Genomic DNA, 20,104 nt, shown 5'->3' on the forward strand with positions numbered 1-20,104 from the left:
TATCAGATGGGGCTTCCCTGGTGGCGCAGTGGTTGAGAGTCCGCCTGCCAACGCAGGAGGACAAGGGTTCGTGCCCCGGTCCGAGAAGATCTCACATGCCACGGAGTGGCTGGGCTCGTGAGCCATGGCCACTGGGCCTGCACGTCAGGAGCCTGTGCTCCACAATGGGAGCGGCCACAACAGTGAGAGGCCCGCATACCACACACACACAAAAAAAGATATCAGATGATCTGAAAATGCCAATTTTCCCCCAAGTTCCAATGGAATATATCTGTGGAAAAAAACTTTAGGAAGCCACATTTTAGTTTACTCAAAAAAAAAAAATCAGATAAAACTATTAAAATCTCCCTCCAAATCTGCTCATAGCACCACCCTGTTCTTCCTTCTCTCCAAAGCATTGTAATAATTTTTATTTTAGCATTTTCTGACTTGTCTGGCTGCTGCAGACTCTCAAAAGTGCCATCTAAACGAGTACACCCTATGTTTGTTTCTCCTTCATTTTCGGAACTGCTAAGTAGTAATTACTTTTAAAATTAAGTGTCAAACTGTATCTGAATTTAGTTATATTTAGAAAATGAAATATTCAAAATCACAGCTGCACAGTCATTTAAAAACATTTAGTAAACAAAAACATGCCATATTCTAACAGTACAAAAACTCCTTAAAGAATTTTCCAAACTTAACAAAAGTTTCAACAAATTGGTCATACAAATATTTACACTAACTTTCTCTTGCACATCACTGGGAGCATGAAAAGATATTAGAGATAATTTCTGTTTTTGTTTTTTGCAGTACGCGGGCCTCTCACTGTTGTGGCCTCTCCCGTTGTGGAGCACAGGCTCCAGACACGCAGGCTCAGCGGCCATGGCTCACGGGCCCAGCCGCTCCGCGGCATGTGGGATCTTCCTGGACCGGGGCACGAACCCGGGCACGAACCCATGTCCCCTGCGTCGGCAGGCGGACTCTCAACCACTGCGCCACCAGGGAAGCCCTAGAGATAATTTCTGAAGTCTAATAAGAGTTCATAGCCTCAACTGAGGAAACAAGATAACTAAATGAAGCTGTCAAATAACACCACTGAGCAGTACATATATGTCTAAGCACCAAAGGTAATTGCAACAACTACAATACGTTCCACTAATGGATAAGGACAACGGTAGATGCAACCAGTGCCAGGAGGAAGGTTCCAACCTAGAGAGACAAGCTAGACTGTGAGGTCATGGAAAGGATTTGGAGAAAGAGGCACAAATGTAACTGGCAGATACTGAATAGATTAGTATGGGGGAAGGGAACATGACACTGGCTTTTTAAAGGTTTCATATTTCTATATGTTAAGGAAATATCCATCTATTTCCTCTTGGTTAAGAGTTCCATGAAACAAACGTTGAGTTTCATGAAATGTCTTTCAGGCATCAAGGCATTTTAGAATGGGAGACTTGCTACAACTATTTTAAATGAGAATTAATCATAGCTAGACTAGAATTAAAAAATAAAAATAAAAGGTGAACCTGGATTGGGGCAAAAGGCAAAGCTATGTCAGAAATGTAAGACTAAGTTGCAGTGCTTTAAGAAATAGGCAAGTATTTCTGGCAGCTGCTTTTGCTAGCATGAAAAGTACTCCTGTAGTAAAGATTATTAATAGCAATATACTTTGGGAGAAACTGTCATTTAAACTGTACAAACAACACACTAAAACTCAGAAATGTAAAAGTATAAACTAAGATGACAAAAACTGAGATAACCATGAGACACAGTAAAAATGTGTTAAATCAATGATAAATTATAAAACCATACACATGGACCATCTGTTTAGACAAAAACAGAGATAATAGTTTTAAAACTATGGGAAGAGTAGAAGAAAATTATAGTCGAAAATAATATTGGTGACAGGTTTATGGCAAACATTATTTTCCAGAAAGCATTATTTTTAAAAATCACCATGAACAACAAATAATTTCTTGATCTATTTATATATTTTCCTAATGATGTTGTAAGTATAAACACATATCATTATTTTCTCAAAATGAAAAAAAAATTCCTTCAATAGAAAACCTAGAATAAACATAGAAATATAATGATATAGTATCAACTAAGTAAAATCCATAAAACTTTGCCATGGTAGGAATAAATTTGCTTAAGATATGATTTCTTTCTCTTGTTAAACAACATTAGAAGTCCCTAGTGCTGTTTTTTATTTGGTACAATCTTTCTGGAAAACAATTTAGCAGTATTTATTAAGAATCTAAAAGAATTCACACTCCTTGACCCAGTAATTCCACTTCTGGAAAAATGTATATAGAGATGTTAAAGATTTATGTATAAAAAAGTTCAAAGCAGGTCACTGACCAAATCAACAGCAGTTAGAAAATGATGACACATTCATTTGGCAGATTATACACTTTTGAATAACTATAGCCATGAGGAAGTACTAGCAATATATGAAAAATGGATTAAAGTATCGATTTTGTTTAAAGAGTTATTTACTTAAAATTTTTACTGTGGTTATTTCTGAGCAGTGGAATTACTGATAATTTAGGAAAATGTAAAGAAACATTTCTTCTGCATTTTACATACTGAGCATGTCTAATTTTTATAAACAGAAGTAAAAGATATTAACTACTGGAAGAAAATAAAAATTCTCTATATCATAATTCAACTCAGGGAATTTAGGGGATTATCAAATTATTAAATTCAGGAAGGTAATAACTCACAAATTTGCTTTACCAACAGAACTTATGATGGATTATAAAATCTTCCTACAAGTGACAATTTTATTGTAGAATAAATAATTAGAGAGGTTGTTTTTTGAAACAAAGACAATACAACTGTTTGATAAAACTGGCAGACCTTTGCTGAAAAGTCTATTAAAGGAGCTTAATAGACTATAATTATATATACCTTGAACTAACTGAAGATTATACACACAAAAACAGCAGAATAGATTATGCCTGAATGAGATTAAAATTTTGAATATAGGTTTTTTTTAATTAGTATCATCAATAGTTCAACAATAAAGAAAAAACTTGAATCCAAGACAGTATTGAAGCTAAGAGAGGTATAATGCTGTTTTTAATTTTTGTCATCATAGTCAAAAGTACTAAATGAACAAACTGATGAGAGTGGTACTGCACTGCAGTTTGAGGATGGTTAATCTGTCAGACACCCTGTTCTGAGTTGTTTCCTACGAAACACAGACCCTGAGGTATGACAACGATTCTCTCCTTAACCAAACTCTAGTCAGGCTCCTGAGCTCTTTTTCAACTAGGACCTGTCCTTCGGCATGTTCTCAGGAACCAAATTTTAGCAAGAATCCTGCTAAATCAGTCTAACCAGAATTCCCCACCCTTGATGTCAATCACCTGTGGTACCTGGTCACCCTCTCCATATCTGTTGGGTTCGCCATCCTCCACCATCCCCCAGGGGATTTCTGACCACTTTGGTTAAGTTCATTTAACCAGAGCACCCCCCACCCTTTACCCCTGATGCTTCCTCTTAGAAATTAGCTACCCACTGAATTCCATGCTGCTCCTTGGCTATAAATTCTCACTTTTCTTTGTTCTATTAACAGTTGAGCCCAATCTATCTCCCCTACTGCAAACTCCCCTTGTAGTAGTCCCTATACATATCATGACAGTCCCCCTGAATAAAATCTGTCTTACGATTTTAACAAGGTTCATGAATGATTTTTTCTTTAACAGGTATCATCCCTCAGCTTACAGAAAGACTACAAACATGCATACTGTTTGAATATTTCTAGTTTTTTATCACTATAATCATCACATCATCTGTGGGATAACTTTACAAATGAAACATCTTGAAAGAGATTACACAAAAAATCCTAAATTTATAAATGTAACATGCTACCAAGTTATTTGTAGTTCAATTATTTGAATCTTTGAATTTTCTCAAAGAAACAATGTCAACAATGATAGGCTCCCAGGTTTACCCACCAAAATATGAATATAATAGTAGTTGAAAAAAGTTAAGTTCATAAGAAAAGGTCACAAAACACAGTAGAAAGAGAATGGCTACTACCTGCAGCATTAGAGTCCTGAAGTTAAATACCAGCTTTACTATTTACCAAGAAAACTGGGGAGAGGTAACTTGTTTGAGCCTCAGCTTTCTAGTCTACTGAATGGAGATAATACCTAACTTACCGTACTTAACAAATGTTTAAATCATTTAAGAATTATTTAAAATATAAAAAATAGCTGGACAATGCCTAGAATATATAGTAGGTCCTTTTAAAATAAGAGCAATTATTAATAGCATTATTATGCTACTACTGTACATCGAGAAGGAAAATTAAAAAGCAGTATTTTGGGCTTCCCCAGCGGTGCAGTGGTTGAGAGTCCGCCCGCCGATGCAGGGGACACGGGTTCGTGCCCCGGTCCAGGAGGATCCCACATGCTGCGGAGCAGCTGGGCCTGTGAGCCACAGCCACTGAACCTGCATGTCCGGAGCCTGTGCTCCGCAACGGGAGAGGCCCACATACCGCAAAAAAAAAAAAAAAAAAAACAAATAAAAACAAAAAAAGAGCAGTATGTTAAAATTCTAGTGATTATACACATAAAATTTTTTCTCTATATAGCTACAAAAGAATTAGAAGAGAGAATGAGGGTTTTTAAAGAAAATGAAACGTCATGGCTCTAACAATCTCTTTCTAAAAATTTACTGTTAGCTGAAACTTATATTCAAGCACAAGAAGATTTACTATAGTATTACTGTAATCATAAAAATCTGTATTTCACGGTCTCGTAAATAAAGTTTTACTAAAACACAATCATGCTCATTCAACTACTCCTTTAAGTATTGCCTACATCTGCTTTCATGCTACAATGGCAGAGCTGAATAGTTCTAACAGTGACTATCTGGTCCACGAAGTATAAAATAGCTGCTGGCCCTTTGCAGAAAAAGTTTGTGGACCCCTGACTTAAGCTAACCCTCAAAGATAAAAATACACAGGAGTGATATTAACTCAAATATTTTCTCAAATGACTCAAATATTCTATTTCAATTTTATTTCCTTTTTCACTTTAAAGAAAGATTATTTTAAATATGGTACTTTAAACAGAACTGGATATGGAATATAACCAGTACAAAATTGTTTTCAACTATCAGAAATCTAGTCATACATTTCATTGTTGCCTGAGCTCTTGGGTTTCAGGTGAACAAGTCCTTGTACCACGTTGCTCCCACCTCGCCTCCCTGCTGCTCCCACCAGCAGCTCTACCCCATTTTCTTAGCTCTGTTGCTGATGCTTATGCTACACAATCGGTTCAAACCCAAGAATATAAAGGCACTCTAAAAACATTTTCCTTCTATAAACCAACACAGTCAACCAGATATCTTTAAAAGCCCTATATACATAACCAATTGCATGTCTTTTGGAAATTTCTACCAAAATAGTAACATTGAAGAATAACTTTATGAGAATATTGTCAATGCTTGAAAGTCTCCAAACAAAAACGAGTTAATAAATGAAATATAAACATTTTAATGACTTTTCTTTCAATATACTATTATTAATTGTAAGATATTATTTCTCTTATCACTAGAAAGAAAAAAATGCTGCCAGCTAAGCTATGAAATTCCATCCAGACGTATACTAATTTTACATATGTTTAAAATGTAGAAAAATAATGTATCTTAGGATTTAGGAAATACAGTATTACCATAACTAGGTATTCCAATTTCAAAGAAAAACAATTTTCCAGTGATTTTATAGACTAAGTAAGTTTTTCCTGTAAATATTCTCTTCCTTTAAAGGACGATCAGTTCTTTTAGAATAAAAAGTTATATACTCAAGTAATATTCTCAAATATTCCTGATGCTAAGAATTACCTGTAGGACTTATATGAACTATGAGGACCTAAATACTAAAAACACTTTGATTGACGGTAACTGGTTAATAGCTAGATTGCTATTTCTTTACTGTCGTTAGTATTAAGTCCAAAGTATCTCTGATGAGGAGCTAGAATAATTTACATAATAATAAATTAGACTATCATTACTAATAGTACTTAATAATGAGGTAAATAAATTTCCTGAAAACATTTCGAGAGCTATAAATTGAAGCTGTAGTTATGATAACTATTTTAAAGAATTTTTCACAATTTTCAAAATTATTTTACTGTGCAAACATTAAATGGATCAACACCTATGATGGATGGAGGCGCAATAACATGTTTTTCAACTTTAATAGGCCAAGACTACATACAGTCTTGTAAGAGTTCACTATACATTAGCTCACTACTTGGAAGGATAAAAATGGCCTACAAAATAGAGAAGTCTGTACACTTGTTGTCAGTGTATAACAATCTGATTGAAAGAGGCTAAACATACCTAATGGAAAAGATATACTGGATGTTAGATACACAATGTGATTAATTACATATCACACCAAAAGTCTTTTTAAAATCTTTGATAAGAAATATATTAAAGGGCTTCCCTGGTGGCGCAGTGGTTGAGAGTCCACCTGCCGATGCAGGGGACATGGGTTCGTGCCCCGGTCCGGGAATATCCCACATGCCGCGGAGCGGCTGGGCCCGTAAGCCACGGCCGCTGAGCCTGCGCGTCCGGAGCCTGTGCTCCGCAATGGGAGAGGCCACAACAGTGAGAGGCCCGTGTACGGGAAAAAGAAAGAAACAAATATATATATATATATATATATATATATATATAAAAGTATCTATCATTAACATTACCAAGGGAAAGTTAGTAAGTTAAAACAACAAAGAACATGTGAATCAATTTAAAGCTACCTAAATTAACCAGTTGCAAAAAGGAGGGGAGAAGTTATAATTACACGATCCCTCTAATATTTCTAGTAGTCAGAGTCAATGAGTTATACAATAGTAAATTATTGGCAGGCAGTCTAAAACTGAATGTGTTAATTTTGTTATCTATCTTCCCCCAAACTAGAACTATGTTATAGTTTGAATTTTATTTTTTGAATTTAGTCCTCTTCTATAATTACAAATGCCAGGCTATAATTTATCATAACAGTAACCTAGAAAAGTCAAACTGAATAGTGACCCTAGGAAACCTGCAAGGAAAGCCCTTAAGTTCTCTATTAATTTTTCTTAGAGAACCTGCTCCTGAGCCTTTTAAGTTTCATGCACTTGTAAAGAAGGTACAGATAGAAAACATACAGTGTGACATAATGAATAATCTGCTATAAACTGTACTTAAGTTTATTAGAAATATTCAACAAGAACAAAATTATCTTTTTAAGATCTTAACCCCTTAATTTTAAAAACTCACACTTCTTCTCCTTAATTTGAAAGTTTACTTGTATTGGTATTTTTTTACAGAAGTATTAAAATAATAAATTAGTTTATTAATGACCTTAAAGCTACTAGAGGCCTCTGTGTAAATGTTTAAATCAGAGCAGTGACCTCATTCAGAAGTTATAAAAGTGACAGAAGACAAAACAAAAGACACACTTTCTGAAAATATAGTTAAGAAGAAAGTAAGTGGGTGACAGAGATATTTATATTCTATTTTCAATGTTTAAACTGTATTACATTTAAAACTTACTCAAAATGTTTTTCAACATGGCTACCATTTATTGGAGTAGAAGTAGAAACAATTCAAAAAGAACTAAGGTAATTAGAAAACATATTTTTACAAAGGCTATTTAAGTCCAAGCAAATAGAAGATTCTGTTCACTAAAGAGGAAAAATATTTTTCCGGTGTTGTTAAGTTAACCTACTTGTTTAATAGAATGTTTCCCTTTTAGTAAAAAAAAAAAAAAAAAAAAAAAAGCGGGGTGTGGGGGGAGCTGGTAAAAGGAACTAAAACACTAATAGCACTGATATATAAAAACACTCAATGACTCTCCAACAGGTATTTTTTGGTTTAATGTGTTCGGGATACTAAACATATTTTAGATCTAAAAATATATCACTCTAGTTAATAATTCAAAATGGTAATACCAAGTAACACAGAAAATACAACAAAACTGTTAATACTAACAGGGTCAAAATCTGGCGAGGAGGAGAATATAATCCCAAAAAACATCCAATAGATCATAACCTGATTATAGATTAGCACAAGTTCTACAAAATATTACTTCAGAATTGTCTATATATAAACTGTATCGTAACTGCCACACAATAGCATGCTATTTTTATTTCATATAACAGCAAAAAGTAACGTCTCTATTATGTTAGGTCTGAATTTAAGAAATAGTGATTTAAAAACAATCTAGCTTAAATTGGCAGATAAACTCTTTAAGAGAGCTAAATGCTTTAATTATCATGTATATGGACCATACCACCAGCTTTTTACTTTTCCCACAAAATAAAAACGACAAATTTGGGGTGTTAGTATTTGCCGACATATTTCAAAACATACTTTTTAAATTTACCAAGTTTAAGTAAGTTTAAAGAATTCTAATACCATAAAAATAAATGAGAGACACAAACCGGTGAATTAGGTAACCTTGCCCTCGAGGCTCTCTATCACACTATTAAAACTATCACTTACAGAAGTTTTCACTGGCTACATAATGCACTGATAGTTTTAGTTATAAATACCAATTGAAATTTGAACCATTTCTTCACCAAAAGAGGCAGAAGTAGTTCATTTAAATAAATATTCCTATTTTTCAAATGTGTGAGACTTACCCGTCTTCGACAAAAGGGGAGGCCTTGGGCAATGATGCTAATGCTAAATATCTTCATCATGGTTTGATGTGGTAGAGGCTCTTTTGCACTTTTAAGATCAACAGGAACCAAGCCATGGTTTAGAGTAGCTTTTCCCGGTTTTGACATTTTAAAACTCCTCTTGGCTGATGAATACTCTCTACATGTAATACAGGCACATTACTAGAAACTCTAACCACCGAATTAAAATATAACTTTCTAATTTAAAAAAAAGGCTGAGAACCCAAGGCCTGCTGCTTTTGTCTTTCAACCTTCTCCTACCAAATGTCCTGACCTGTCTGAGGCTTGGTGAAGTGCAAGCTATCCTAGAATAGCCAGGAGTTATAAACTACTGAAGTGAAAGCTCCTGCTCCTGCCAGTCAAACAGCTGGTGCACCTCCCATACAAAGTCAGTAATGCGAAGACAACCGAAGCAGGGCTGTGCTACAGGGTCCCTTTGGAAACTTCTCCAGTGACTAACCTAGGTATTCCCTAGAAAGTGAAAGTAAACTTGTCTTTACAAAAATCCAAAAGATAAACATTGTATTTTCTCTTAAATATTTATTAAGTCTTCCTTACCCAAATATCAGCATTAATATTTTAGGAGTGTTTCGAATCGTGCTTCAAATTTAAGGACAGCATTTATGCACGCTCAAAAAAGACAAACATATATTTGTTCTATCTTAGATATATTCAGAATGAGCATTGTATCTTCAAGTGTTTGTCTTAAGCATGCTCTCTTTTCCTCTTCCATATGTACCAGTCTTTATCTCAAACTAAGACATTAAATCAACTGAAGCTCTCAATAGCTATTAATATGCACTGCAGGTTAATTTTACCAGGAGACATTTTAGTTGTTTGCAAATTTCAGTTCAATCTCTATAATTCTGAAACAGGGATTCCACTTGAAAGTATAACAGTAATTTGACTGATTAAATATATTTAGAAACCCAGGTATTTATAAATGTAACCTGTGTTGGGAAGTAATTAAAGTAAAATGAATAATAACTAACCAGTTCATCACAAATCCTTAGGGCTTCATTTCTTTAACATACCATAGTCAGATACATCTTCCTAAAACATGGAGACGGAATGTGGTGTACAATACACTCCTCAAGAACTTCCAATGGTTCCCCAAAGCCTAAGATAAAGTTTGGAGATGAAGACTCTCCTCAAAGTGGCCCCAAACTCACTTTTTCGGAATTATCTCAAATATTTCCCTAAATTAACTACTTATGCCATGCTAATTAATCTTTATGCTACATTTCATTTCCAAGCCCAGGAACTAGAACATTATGATGATTTAAAAAAAGCCTAGTGTGAGAATTGATAGTAGTTTTAATAGATAGATAATAGAAGTGAACTATCCATTCACAATGCTCAGCTAATGTTTGTTCTCTCCTTCCATTCTGTTTTTTTCTTCCAACAGCCAGTCATCTCACGTATCTCTCCTTCCACCTGCTTTTATGGATTTTTATAAGTGGGAATTTAGAATGTGATATGGAGAGAGTTAAAAAGGAGAATGTCAGAAATGGGTGGTCTCTTCTTTGACTTTGGTGAGATCTGTCTTACTAAATACACGAAGTGGGTTGCTGGGAAGTCAATTCACACACAAGAAATACCCCCTAGTCCTACCATGATGCTACTTTCTTAAAGTACACCTTTCTCTGATATCACAATTTAAAATGTAGTTGAAAATGCAAAATCATTAAGCAGAGAAGAAATTTTTAGTGACACGAAAGTAAAAAACTGAATTCCTCCAAAGTAGATATGTAAACGATCAATAAGTACATGTAAAGATGCTCAATTTCACTAATTAGGGAAATGCAAATCAAAACCAGAACCACACTGTACACCCATTATTACGGCTATTATTTAAACACAGACACACACAAATATGTGTTGGCAACGATGTGGAGAAACTGGAACCCTTGTGTACTGTTGGTAAGAACGTAAAATGGACAGAGCTACTGTGGAAAATATGGAAAGTCCTCAAAATATTACTATGTGATCCAGCAATTCCACTTTTGGATATATACCCCCAAAGAATTGAAAGCAGGGCTCACACAGATATTTGTACAACCATGTTCATAGCAGCATTATTCACAACAGCCTAGAGGTGGAGACAACCTAAGTAACCAATAATGGATGAATGGGTAAAAAAATGTGGTACATACACATACAACGGAATATTATTCAGCCTAAAAAGGAAGAAGATTCTGACACAACATGGATGAACCTTGAAGATATAATGCTAAGTGAAATAAGTCAGTCAAAAAAGGATATATATTGTATGATTCCACTTATCTGAGGTCCCTAGAGTAGTTAAATTTATAGATACAAAGTAGAATGGTGGTTGCCAGGAGCTCAGGGGAGAAATGAATGAGGTGTTAGTGTTTAATGGGTACCGAATTTTTGCTGGAAAAGATAAAAACTTCTGGACATGGACAGTGGTAACGGCTGCACAACACTGTGAATGTACTTAATGCTACTGAATTGTACACTTAAACATGGTTAAAATGGTAAATTTTATGTTATGGGTATTTAATCACAATACAAAAATTGTTTTAGTAAAAAAGTAAATGACTAAGAATACAACCATAACCACTGAAAAAACCCAACAGAGATCTAGGGATAGGAGAGAGGGTACTGGAAATCTGTTAAGTTGATATGGTACAACAAGGTGAGACTGATACCTGAGATAAGGATGTCTACGGCCCCACTAGACTACTTACTACCTTGCAGAATGAATGTCTCTAGCCTCATTCTAATCTCAGCATCTCCTCTGGTGCTCACTTTATTCCTTAACACAAGCCTAATTTTTTTTTTTTTTTTTGTATAACATAACCTTCAGTCATATTGTGTCTGTTTCTCCTTATTAGAAAAATCTCTTTGTTGAGGCAGCTCCCGTGGAATGCCCCCTCTCCAAGTTACTATCAGGGTCACTTTGTTAGTATTACATATAGTTTCAGGTAGACATTCTTTATTCTCAAAAAAATTCTGTCTCAGTGATATCTTTGAATCAGATAGTTAATTAACCCCCAAAATTCATTTCTTGATACCACACAGAAGATGTAATTTAAACTATGTGTTATTTCAATCCAGAAAAATTAGAAGAGTACTTCATTCCACAAATTTAACATATTCTGCAGAGAAAAATGAATCAAACAGATCAACTCCAATTTTGACTTTCACTTAATAAAGATCACCATACTGAAAATTAGTTTTCACTTTTATATTGAAATTTATAATCACATGTATTTACATGTAGGTAGTTTGAAGATAAGGATGATATGAACCTCTCTAATCTTCTTGGAGTCTGATCCTAAAGCAAGGGAGCGGGAGGAGATTGGAATTGAAAAGAATTTGGATTAGGAAAATTAAAATACACATAAAATACTTATGAAAGGGCAGAAATTACCATGAAGTAAAACTAGTTTTTCATTTTTAAGAAATTATTTATGGTAAAAATAGGAGTGAAAATTAAAGCAGTCTTGTATATTAAATGTTGTGTTTTACACTAGATACCAAGTTTTGGTAAATACAAAGTGGTGACATTTTAATTCAACTCATTTTTTAAATTGGTAAGTAGCTGCCCTCAACTGGATAGTACAGAGCACTGCAACTCAAGCAAACGCTAAATCAAATTATGTGTCTTTAACAATATACTTTTGTGAAAGAGACATTATTAGTGATTGAGCAAAGTGAGTACTAATTTCCAAACTACCGAGTTCCATCTTTTTTCTGAGGATTCAAGTTAATAGTACTTCTAAAGCAATGCTCTAAATCAGCATGGAAACATTCAAACTACAAAATCTTCAAATACAGAAGAAAACCCTAGTCAGTGAGGGAAGCTGAAGACAATGGGTAGGAGAACCTCAATTGCTAATATTTTAAAATGCAGCTAGTTCCACACGTTCAAGAAAAAATAAAGTCTTGGTTTCAATGATCCTTTTAAAAGCATTTAAGATAGTCTTAATTATTAACGCCCCCCCACCCAAACTGAGACTTTTCAAAATAGACAAGCTCTTTTTAAGATGATATCAATAAATATTATGGGAGTATAATACAGTAGGTAGGAATATATATGCTGGAGTCAAACGGCCATAGTTCAAAGCCTGGTTCTACCACTTATTAGTGGTATGTCCTTAAATCAATGCCTCTGTGCCTCAATTTCATCTATATAGAACCTACCTCATAGGACAGTTATGAGGATTACAACGGTTAATATAAGTGAAACACAAAGAACAATGCTTCACATTTAGTAAGTGCTCAATACTGTTAGCTGCCATTACTACTACTACTAGGATAAAAAAAAAATCACGTAGAGCTTTGCAGATTACATTTCAATCTTAAAAATCACTAAGAAAGCAAGCAAAGATGCAAAATCCACCTATAATAACTTTGGAGTACAATATTTTAAAACACAATCATCTACAAGTTTTAGAAAGACTTCCTAAATTCTGTCACGATTTTTATCTAAAAGTTAAGCTGTAGCATCTTAGTAGTTGTGCCTTGGCATTTTAAGACTTCAGGTATCACTATCCATCCAAGAAGAACTCAACAATGGGGAACTTGTGATAAAGAGAAGATCTCTATACAAGATATTTTGCCTGTTTATCACTGTCTGATTTTTCTTTCTTCTAAAAGTTTGTAGGGCTTCCCTGGTGGTGCAGTGGTTGAGAGTCTGCCTGCCGATGCAGGCGACACGGGTTCGTGCCCCGGCCCGGGAAGATCCCACATGCCGCGGAGCGGCTGGGCCCGTGAGCCACGGCCGCTGAGCCTGCGTGTCCGGAGCCTGTACTCCGCAATGGGAGAGGCCACAACAGTGAGAGGCCCGCGAACCGCCAAATAAATAAATAAATAAAAGTTTGTATTAGTCAAAGATGATTATATATAAATGTTGCATGTAACAAAATATCACCAATACAGTATTTCTAAAATGTATTACAGTTCCATACACTCCAATTCTCTTACAACAATGACAAAAAGATTTATAGTAGTTTATTCTGGATTTCTACCATTTCTTACATTCATTATTATACAGAAGGCCAGGATTTAACTGCTCCAGATCAAAGGCCACATCATATAAGCAGCATAAAGATTTTCTGTTTTTCATAAACTATTTTTGAATCAGCTAAAACAAATCGCTTGGAAGATACAAGTTTACCTACAAGTATTTATGATTTTAACCAAAAGTTTTCAGTCTCACATCAAAAAATTTTGACAGGGAGACTATCAGCATACACCATTTAAATTCAGTATTATTTATTACTTCTGTGAATTTAAGCAACAAGTGACTTACTCTTCTGTAGAAACAAAAGAATTCCAGATTCTAAAAATTAACACCACTCCTAAAGTGAAATAAATCAGAATCAATATCCTTTTGAGATGAAAATACGGTATTATAAAGAGCATACTCATTTATTCTGGGATATAGAGTGAAACAGATTATTCTCTGTATCTAAGTCATTGTTTTTAGTCTTTCCTAACACCGTAGATACCAGAGCGTTAAAAGTTATCTCCCTAGTCTAAGCAATTCATGTACAAAGATAGAACAATTTAAAAACAGAGAAAAATGATGATGAATCAAGAAATTAAGTTCTTTGCTTAATGATGAACAGTCAAGCTTGTATTAGAAACAACTGCAAAAAACCAAAAAACAATTGCAAAAAAAAAAATCCAAATAACATATTGTACTTTAATTGTAGAAACTAAAAACACAATTAAATTTACTATGAAGGAAAAATTTAAATATATGGCATTCCTCTTTAAGTTTTATTATTCATAAAAGGCATAAGTCAAACGAACAGAAATGTTTTATAAAAATTAAAATCACATTCAAAACATTTCCTTAAAAAATTCTGAAACATTTAAATGCTCAAAGTGTTCCTAAGAAAGATTACAACATCTAATTATAATGCATTTAAGATATTATATTCATGTAAACATTTAATGAGTCCTAACTTATTACTGTACTTCCTTGCTAATTTTCTTTATCCAGGGACTTAGTGTAGCCCCTGAGTACGTGTAGCCCCTAAGGACGTAAGAGAAATTAGCTTGGATTCTAAAGCAGCACATACAGTTTATATAAGTGTTATAAAAATGTGACCTGGTAATTAGACATTTGCAAAATAAAAGCATTACATATATACATATATGTGTAGCATTTTCAAAATAAGAATGTTACAATATCAGGTTTTATATAGTATTGGAACTGCTTTGATTTGTATAATCAAGGTCTGATTGCTGGACATTTAGGTTATTTCCAAATTCTGCTGGAAAATTCCAGTTAATTTTTTAAAATTGGCTGAAAATAAAGTTACAAGGTAAAGGCTATAAAAAAAACCCAAAAAAGTCCTGAAAAATTAAATATGACGACACCATTGCATAGTGCACTAGAAATTCCATGACTCAAAAAACACCAACTATTTACTGACTTATTTACAACTAAATTCATTTACAATCAAATTACTCTTAATTATTGCCTCAATCAACTTTCATCCAAATTACCTGAAATTAATACTCCAGGTAAACTTACCAGTATACAAAAAATATAGGGTGAACTGTAAGTTCTACTTTCAGCTCTACCACTAACCAGTGACCTTAGGTAAGTCTCTTAAGCTGTTTCAGATTTCAGATTTCTAGAATGAGGAATGAGGAGGTTGGACAAAATGATTAAGAATGAAGTCCCTTACAGCTTTAAGAATATATATACTGCAGTTCTAATAGCAACGAGTATAGCACCTTCTTGTAATGTGTTGGACTGTCAATTTGGTGAGCCTTCCTTTATTGTAGTTTAGTAAGTAGTTACAGTTTTACAAAATATATCCAAATAAAATTCACTGCTTCAATTCATTTCTGTGTATAGCTTCTAAAAACAGGCATCTATCCTTGTGTTGTGAATATATATTAATGTTGCATAACAATAAGAAAACATTTTCAATGGAAAAAAGTTACAGGCATAAATGATTTTTTAAAACATGATTTTAAAAGATGAAATTCAAGATAAGGATCTTAGAATTTTTCTGATTCCATATTATTCCATAATATTTTTAACGTATTTTTCCTTTCCTATTTACCATGGTGGCATGAACAGTGACATTCAGAGTATATCTGATTTTTTTTAATGAGTAAACTTTGGATTTTATTCCCATATTTTGTCTGAAAACTTTAGTTGTTAATATCAAAATGATACTTTTCCTCACTCTTTCATTAAACATTTAAAGAAATATTTGTGATAAAACAAAAATCCAATTATTGGATTGAATTTTTTAAGTATTTCAGAAATGCCCAGTATGAAGTCCTCAACGACCGTAACATAACTTGCCTCAAGATTAAGTTTAACTCTTACAGTCTGTGCTGGGTTACCCCAGCTGTTAAATCGGTCTTATACAGCTGCTCTCCAAGAATTTAGCAGATGATTATTATAGTTACACCTTTAAGTCAACAATGACAAAAATGACATAGTAATTACAGGTATTTCAATCATGCAAAAGCCTCATGTGATGACAGAGTGATTTAAAAGCAACTTAATTTTCTACAATTCTCAAAATAAAATTTAAGTGCAACAAAGAGGACAAAAACTTCTTTAATATCAGTTTTTTAAGGTTTATGATTTGTTACTTTTATGAACAAGTTTAAGCATAAAAGTTTCATTAACCTTTCAGTTAAACTAAATACAATTTATCAATCATTTATCTCTCTTGTAAAAATTCTGAGAAGTGTTATAGGCCAGGGAGTAATAAGTAGGGACATAATACTATTAATTCCTTTAAAGCACAGTAAGTAATGTAGGTGGTTTCTTTCTGCACTTAAAAAAAATTAAACTAAGCTATAACGCAGGAAGTTCACCAAATTGATGGCTTAACACACTGTAGGAATGTATCCTATGAAAAATAAATGGACATGTAAGATACTTGACAGTGTTAACAATTTAAGAAAGTAAAACAGTAAGGAGGCGCGGAGATAATTATATCCCCTACGCTGTTGAGTTTTTGATGCAATTATAAGTAAAAATCAATTATGAGTGAGGTGAACATAGTTCCACGACTTCAATTGTATAATTTTCAATAACATGCTATTAAAGCATATGAGTCTTAACAATATTCACTGAATAATTTCTTCATTATAAATATTCATTTGTCAATATTCACTTCAGCATCAAACTTAAGTATAGAGTTACTTTAAGCATAGAAAATACTTTAATATAGAATTAAGCTATAGAAAATATATATTTAGGGTCTCATTCTTGGATGGGCTGACAGTTGACACCACTGGCCTTTTTACATTGTCAAAATTATATATTCAGGGACTTCCCTGGTGCTCCAGTGGTTAAGAATCCACCTTCCAATGCAGGGGACGTGGGTTCGATCCCTGGTTGGGGAACTAAGATCCCACATGTTGCAGGGCAACTAAGCCTGCGTGCTCTAGAGCTCAGGTGCCACAACTAGTGAGCCTGCATGCCGCAACTACTGAGCCTGAACACCATGACTGGAGAGCCCATGCACCACAACTAGAGAGCCCATGCACCGCAACTAAAGAGACTGTGCACCACAACTAGAGAGGCTGCATGCCACAACTACTGAGCCCATGTGCTCTGGAGCCCACACACAACTAGAGAGAAGCCCATGCGCTGCAATGAAGAGCCTGCATGCCACAACAAAAGATCCCACGTGCTTCAGCTAACACCCAATGTAGACAACTAATTAAAAAATTACATATTCAACAAAATACATCGTCTGATAAACATCGACTGAAGTTTAAATTAAACTGACAGTCCAAGTTTTCATTCTTTCCAATAAATAAAACACTGTTTATCAAGAAACATTAGAAACAAAGAAAAAACAAAACTCAATCCCTATAATTCTTGATTATGCCTGAAACAGAAAGATCTTGGGATAGAAGGAGGAAGTCTATGGATAGTAGGAGACTATCAGAGATCAATAGGAGATATAAAGGAAGTTTGCAGCTACAGGGCTTAGAAAAAATACATATTATTTCAGATTGGTACAATGATATGAGGGAAGGATAAAAGACTGACAGAGTTCCTAGTAGATCATGCTTTCTTTCACTTAAATATCATGACAAGACTGTGAGGTATCATTAGTCTACATTTTAAGGAATTACATAAGATACATATATTATATATGAAATCTGTTTTAATGAGCCTGATTTTTATGAAGTACAAATGAAAAACAAAAACTTCTAAAAGCAAAGATATTATGACCTTCTATAGTACACTGTGTGTCTCAAAGATGGTCACAGCAATATCCCACATCTTCGCATGCTCTTCTTACAATGTACTGCAACACTCCTTCCACTGAGAGGTGAGTCTGTTTCAACCAAGACAGAATGCGATTTCCTAGGCTAAGTCATACAAAAGAGATTCCATTTCCATCTTGCTTGTTGGAATACTCACATGGTAGCTCTGTTGTAAGTAGTCTGATTGCCCTGAGGTCACCATGCCATGAAGAAGCCCAAACTAACCCGGGTAAAAAGACCATATCTGGGTAAGTCCTGAGACTATATGAAGAGGAGATTTTTGGCTAGATCCCAGCTAGCTGTTCTAGCCCCCTGATAGTCCACCTCCAGCCACCATCTGACTGCAACCCCAAATCAACAATGCTCAAGTGAGCCCTTCCTAAATTCATAACCTACAAGAACAATGAGAAATAATAAAATAATTGTTGCTTGTTATAATCATAAATCTTTGGGGTGACAGTTAGGTGGCAATAGATAACTGAAACATCTTCCAAAATAAGAAGCTCCAAGAACACTGGTTTACTGTTGTAATATGAACACTCATCCTAGTAGAGTTTTAACTTCAAAATTTAACAAGAATGGGAAAGATAACAGGTGAGCTAGAATGAAAATGTAAACGAGTAGGTATTTGGAGGCTGGTAAAAGCTTTGGTGACAAATTCCCACCTTGATAATACCCATTAGAAATGTGGTGTTTAGCAAATCTCTATTTTAATAATAAACTTGACAAATGGTTACATATTACTTCGACTTGGATCTTCATCCAAACTAGTTTGACATGTGACAAATAAAGAAAAAATCAACTTACTTTTGCATTTCCTACAGTCATGCTTTTGTCGTCATTCTAAGCAAACTCAAATGACTAGAGGAGCACTCAGGTAAAATAAAGGAGAAAAACAGGTCAGGTTTAAGGCCTGGAAAGGCCATTTAAAAGGTGCCGTTGATTGTTGTCATGTAAGCACGGGAACCCAGTAAGGACAGACAGTCCACATTTGCAAAAGAAGGTGAAGAATCAATATTTTTATGTGAACTCTCCAGATTTTTAAGTGTTCGCAACATATTTAAATTCGTTAAAAAAAACAAAACACTATATGAGACACTAGTTTGCAATCTCTGCTCTGTTCTTCTCTGGAGTAAAGAAGCATAAAAATATAATAAAGATTAAATATAAGATTACTGATATCTAAATGACATAGAATAATGATTCTAAATGTTTTAATCTTCTTTTCTATACCTGTTGACAGAGTGAAATAAGAAACAAATCAGAAAACTGAAAATTTAAGTGGTAAACATTACAGATGCACCTCAGCATATTTAATGTTTTCACTCATTAGACCGTAAGACAGATGGCAGTATATCGGTAAAGTACAAACAATTCATTCTTAACAATTAAATTTATAATGTTGACGTATAAAACCAACACCTATAGCTAAGCAAATGAATGACTCTTGGCACTTAGCTCCCAAATTCACCAGTATTTTCTTCGTACTTCCATTTCTCATTTGCATCTGATTTCAATAACCAGAAATTGTCATTTAAGACCAACCAGAAACACAGAAAAAAAGCATTTTTCACTTTGAAAGTAAAGTATCTTCTAAAAGCAGTTGCTACTCTAAAGCACAGAAGCTACCTTTTAATACTACCATCAGCAAAGACCACTGAACAGAAGAACATGGTACATTTCAACAAAATAAATCCTTTTCTGGACGCCCCCCCCCAATCTTATACATTATTTTTAGCCCTGGTGATCTATGAAAATAATCATCATTCTTCTATTTACATTTCATATAATTAGAGGTTAAGGTTTATATGCAAGGTGCTACTCTGACAATAATTCTTAGTATTAGGAGCAATTGAGTTAATATTGAACATCAGATACATCCAGTAGCTTATACCAACATTTTACAAAATGTGTTCCCTAAAATATATCCTAAGTAGAGATCATTTTAACTTGACTGAAACTATTCTTCCATTTGTAAAGATGGCTTTTATTTGTTTACAATACTCTCTTAATTATGAAAATGTAGGTATTTCCTATAGTATCAAGCTGTAATTCTAGAATTTCTACAGAAGTACCAAAGAGAATTTTCCCTTGCATATATCCCAGCTCCCCAGCTATTCAGTTCAAGAACTAACACTATAGAATAGAACTAGTCCTCATGTGAGGAATCAAAGCCCCAAGACTACCAA

The 20,104-nt window shown here is 34.2% G+C and overlaps 1 protein-coding gene across 8 annotated transcripts in view; it reads right to left on the reverse strand.

Annotated features, from left to right (window-relative positions):
• FBXW7 (F-box and WD repeat domain containing 7) overlaps positions 1 to 20,104 on the reverse strand; it is a 207,254-nt gene that overhangs the window by 53,690 nt on the left and 133,460 nt on the right. Inside the window, exon 1 of one of the 8 annotated variants that reach the window (XM_027117192.1) lies at positions 8,634 to 8,780. The exons of the other annotated variants lie outside the window; for them this stretch is intronic. Within the exon in view, the coding sequence (XP_026972993.1) occupies positions 8,634 to 8,780 (147 nt within the window). Of the gene's footprint in view, positions 1 to 8,633; positions 8,781 to 20,104 lie in introns of those variants that run through there. 8 annotated transcript variants of the gene reach the window in all.

Source organism: Aethalodelphis obliquidens, unplaced genomic scaffold (genome assembly GCF_003676395.1).
Source record: "Aethalodelphis obliquidens isolate GAN/ISIS:26980383/991018 unplaced genomic scaffold, ASM367639v1 scaffold17, whole genome shotgun sequence".
Lineage (NCBI taxonomy): Eukaryota > Metazoa > Chordata > Mammalia > Artiodactyla > Delphinidae > Aethalodelphis > Aethalodelphis obliquidens.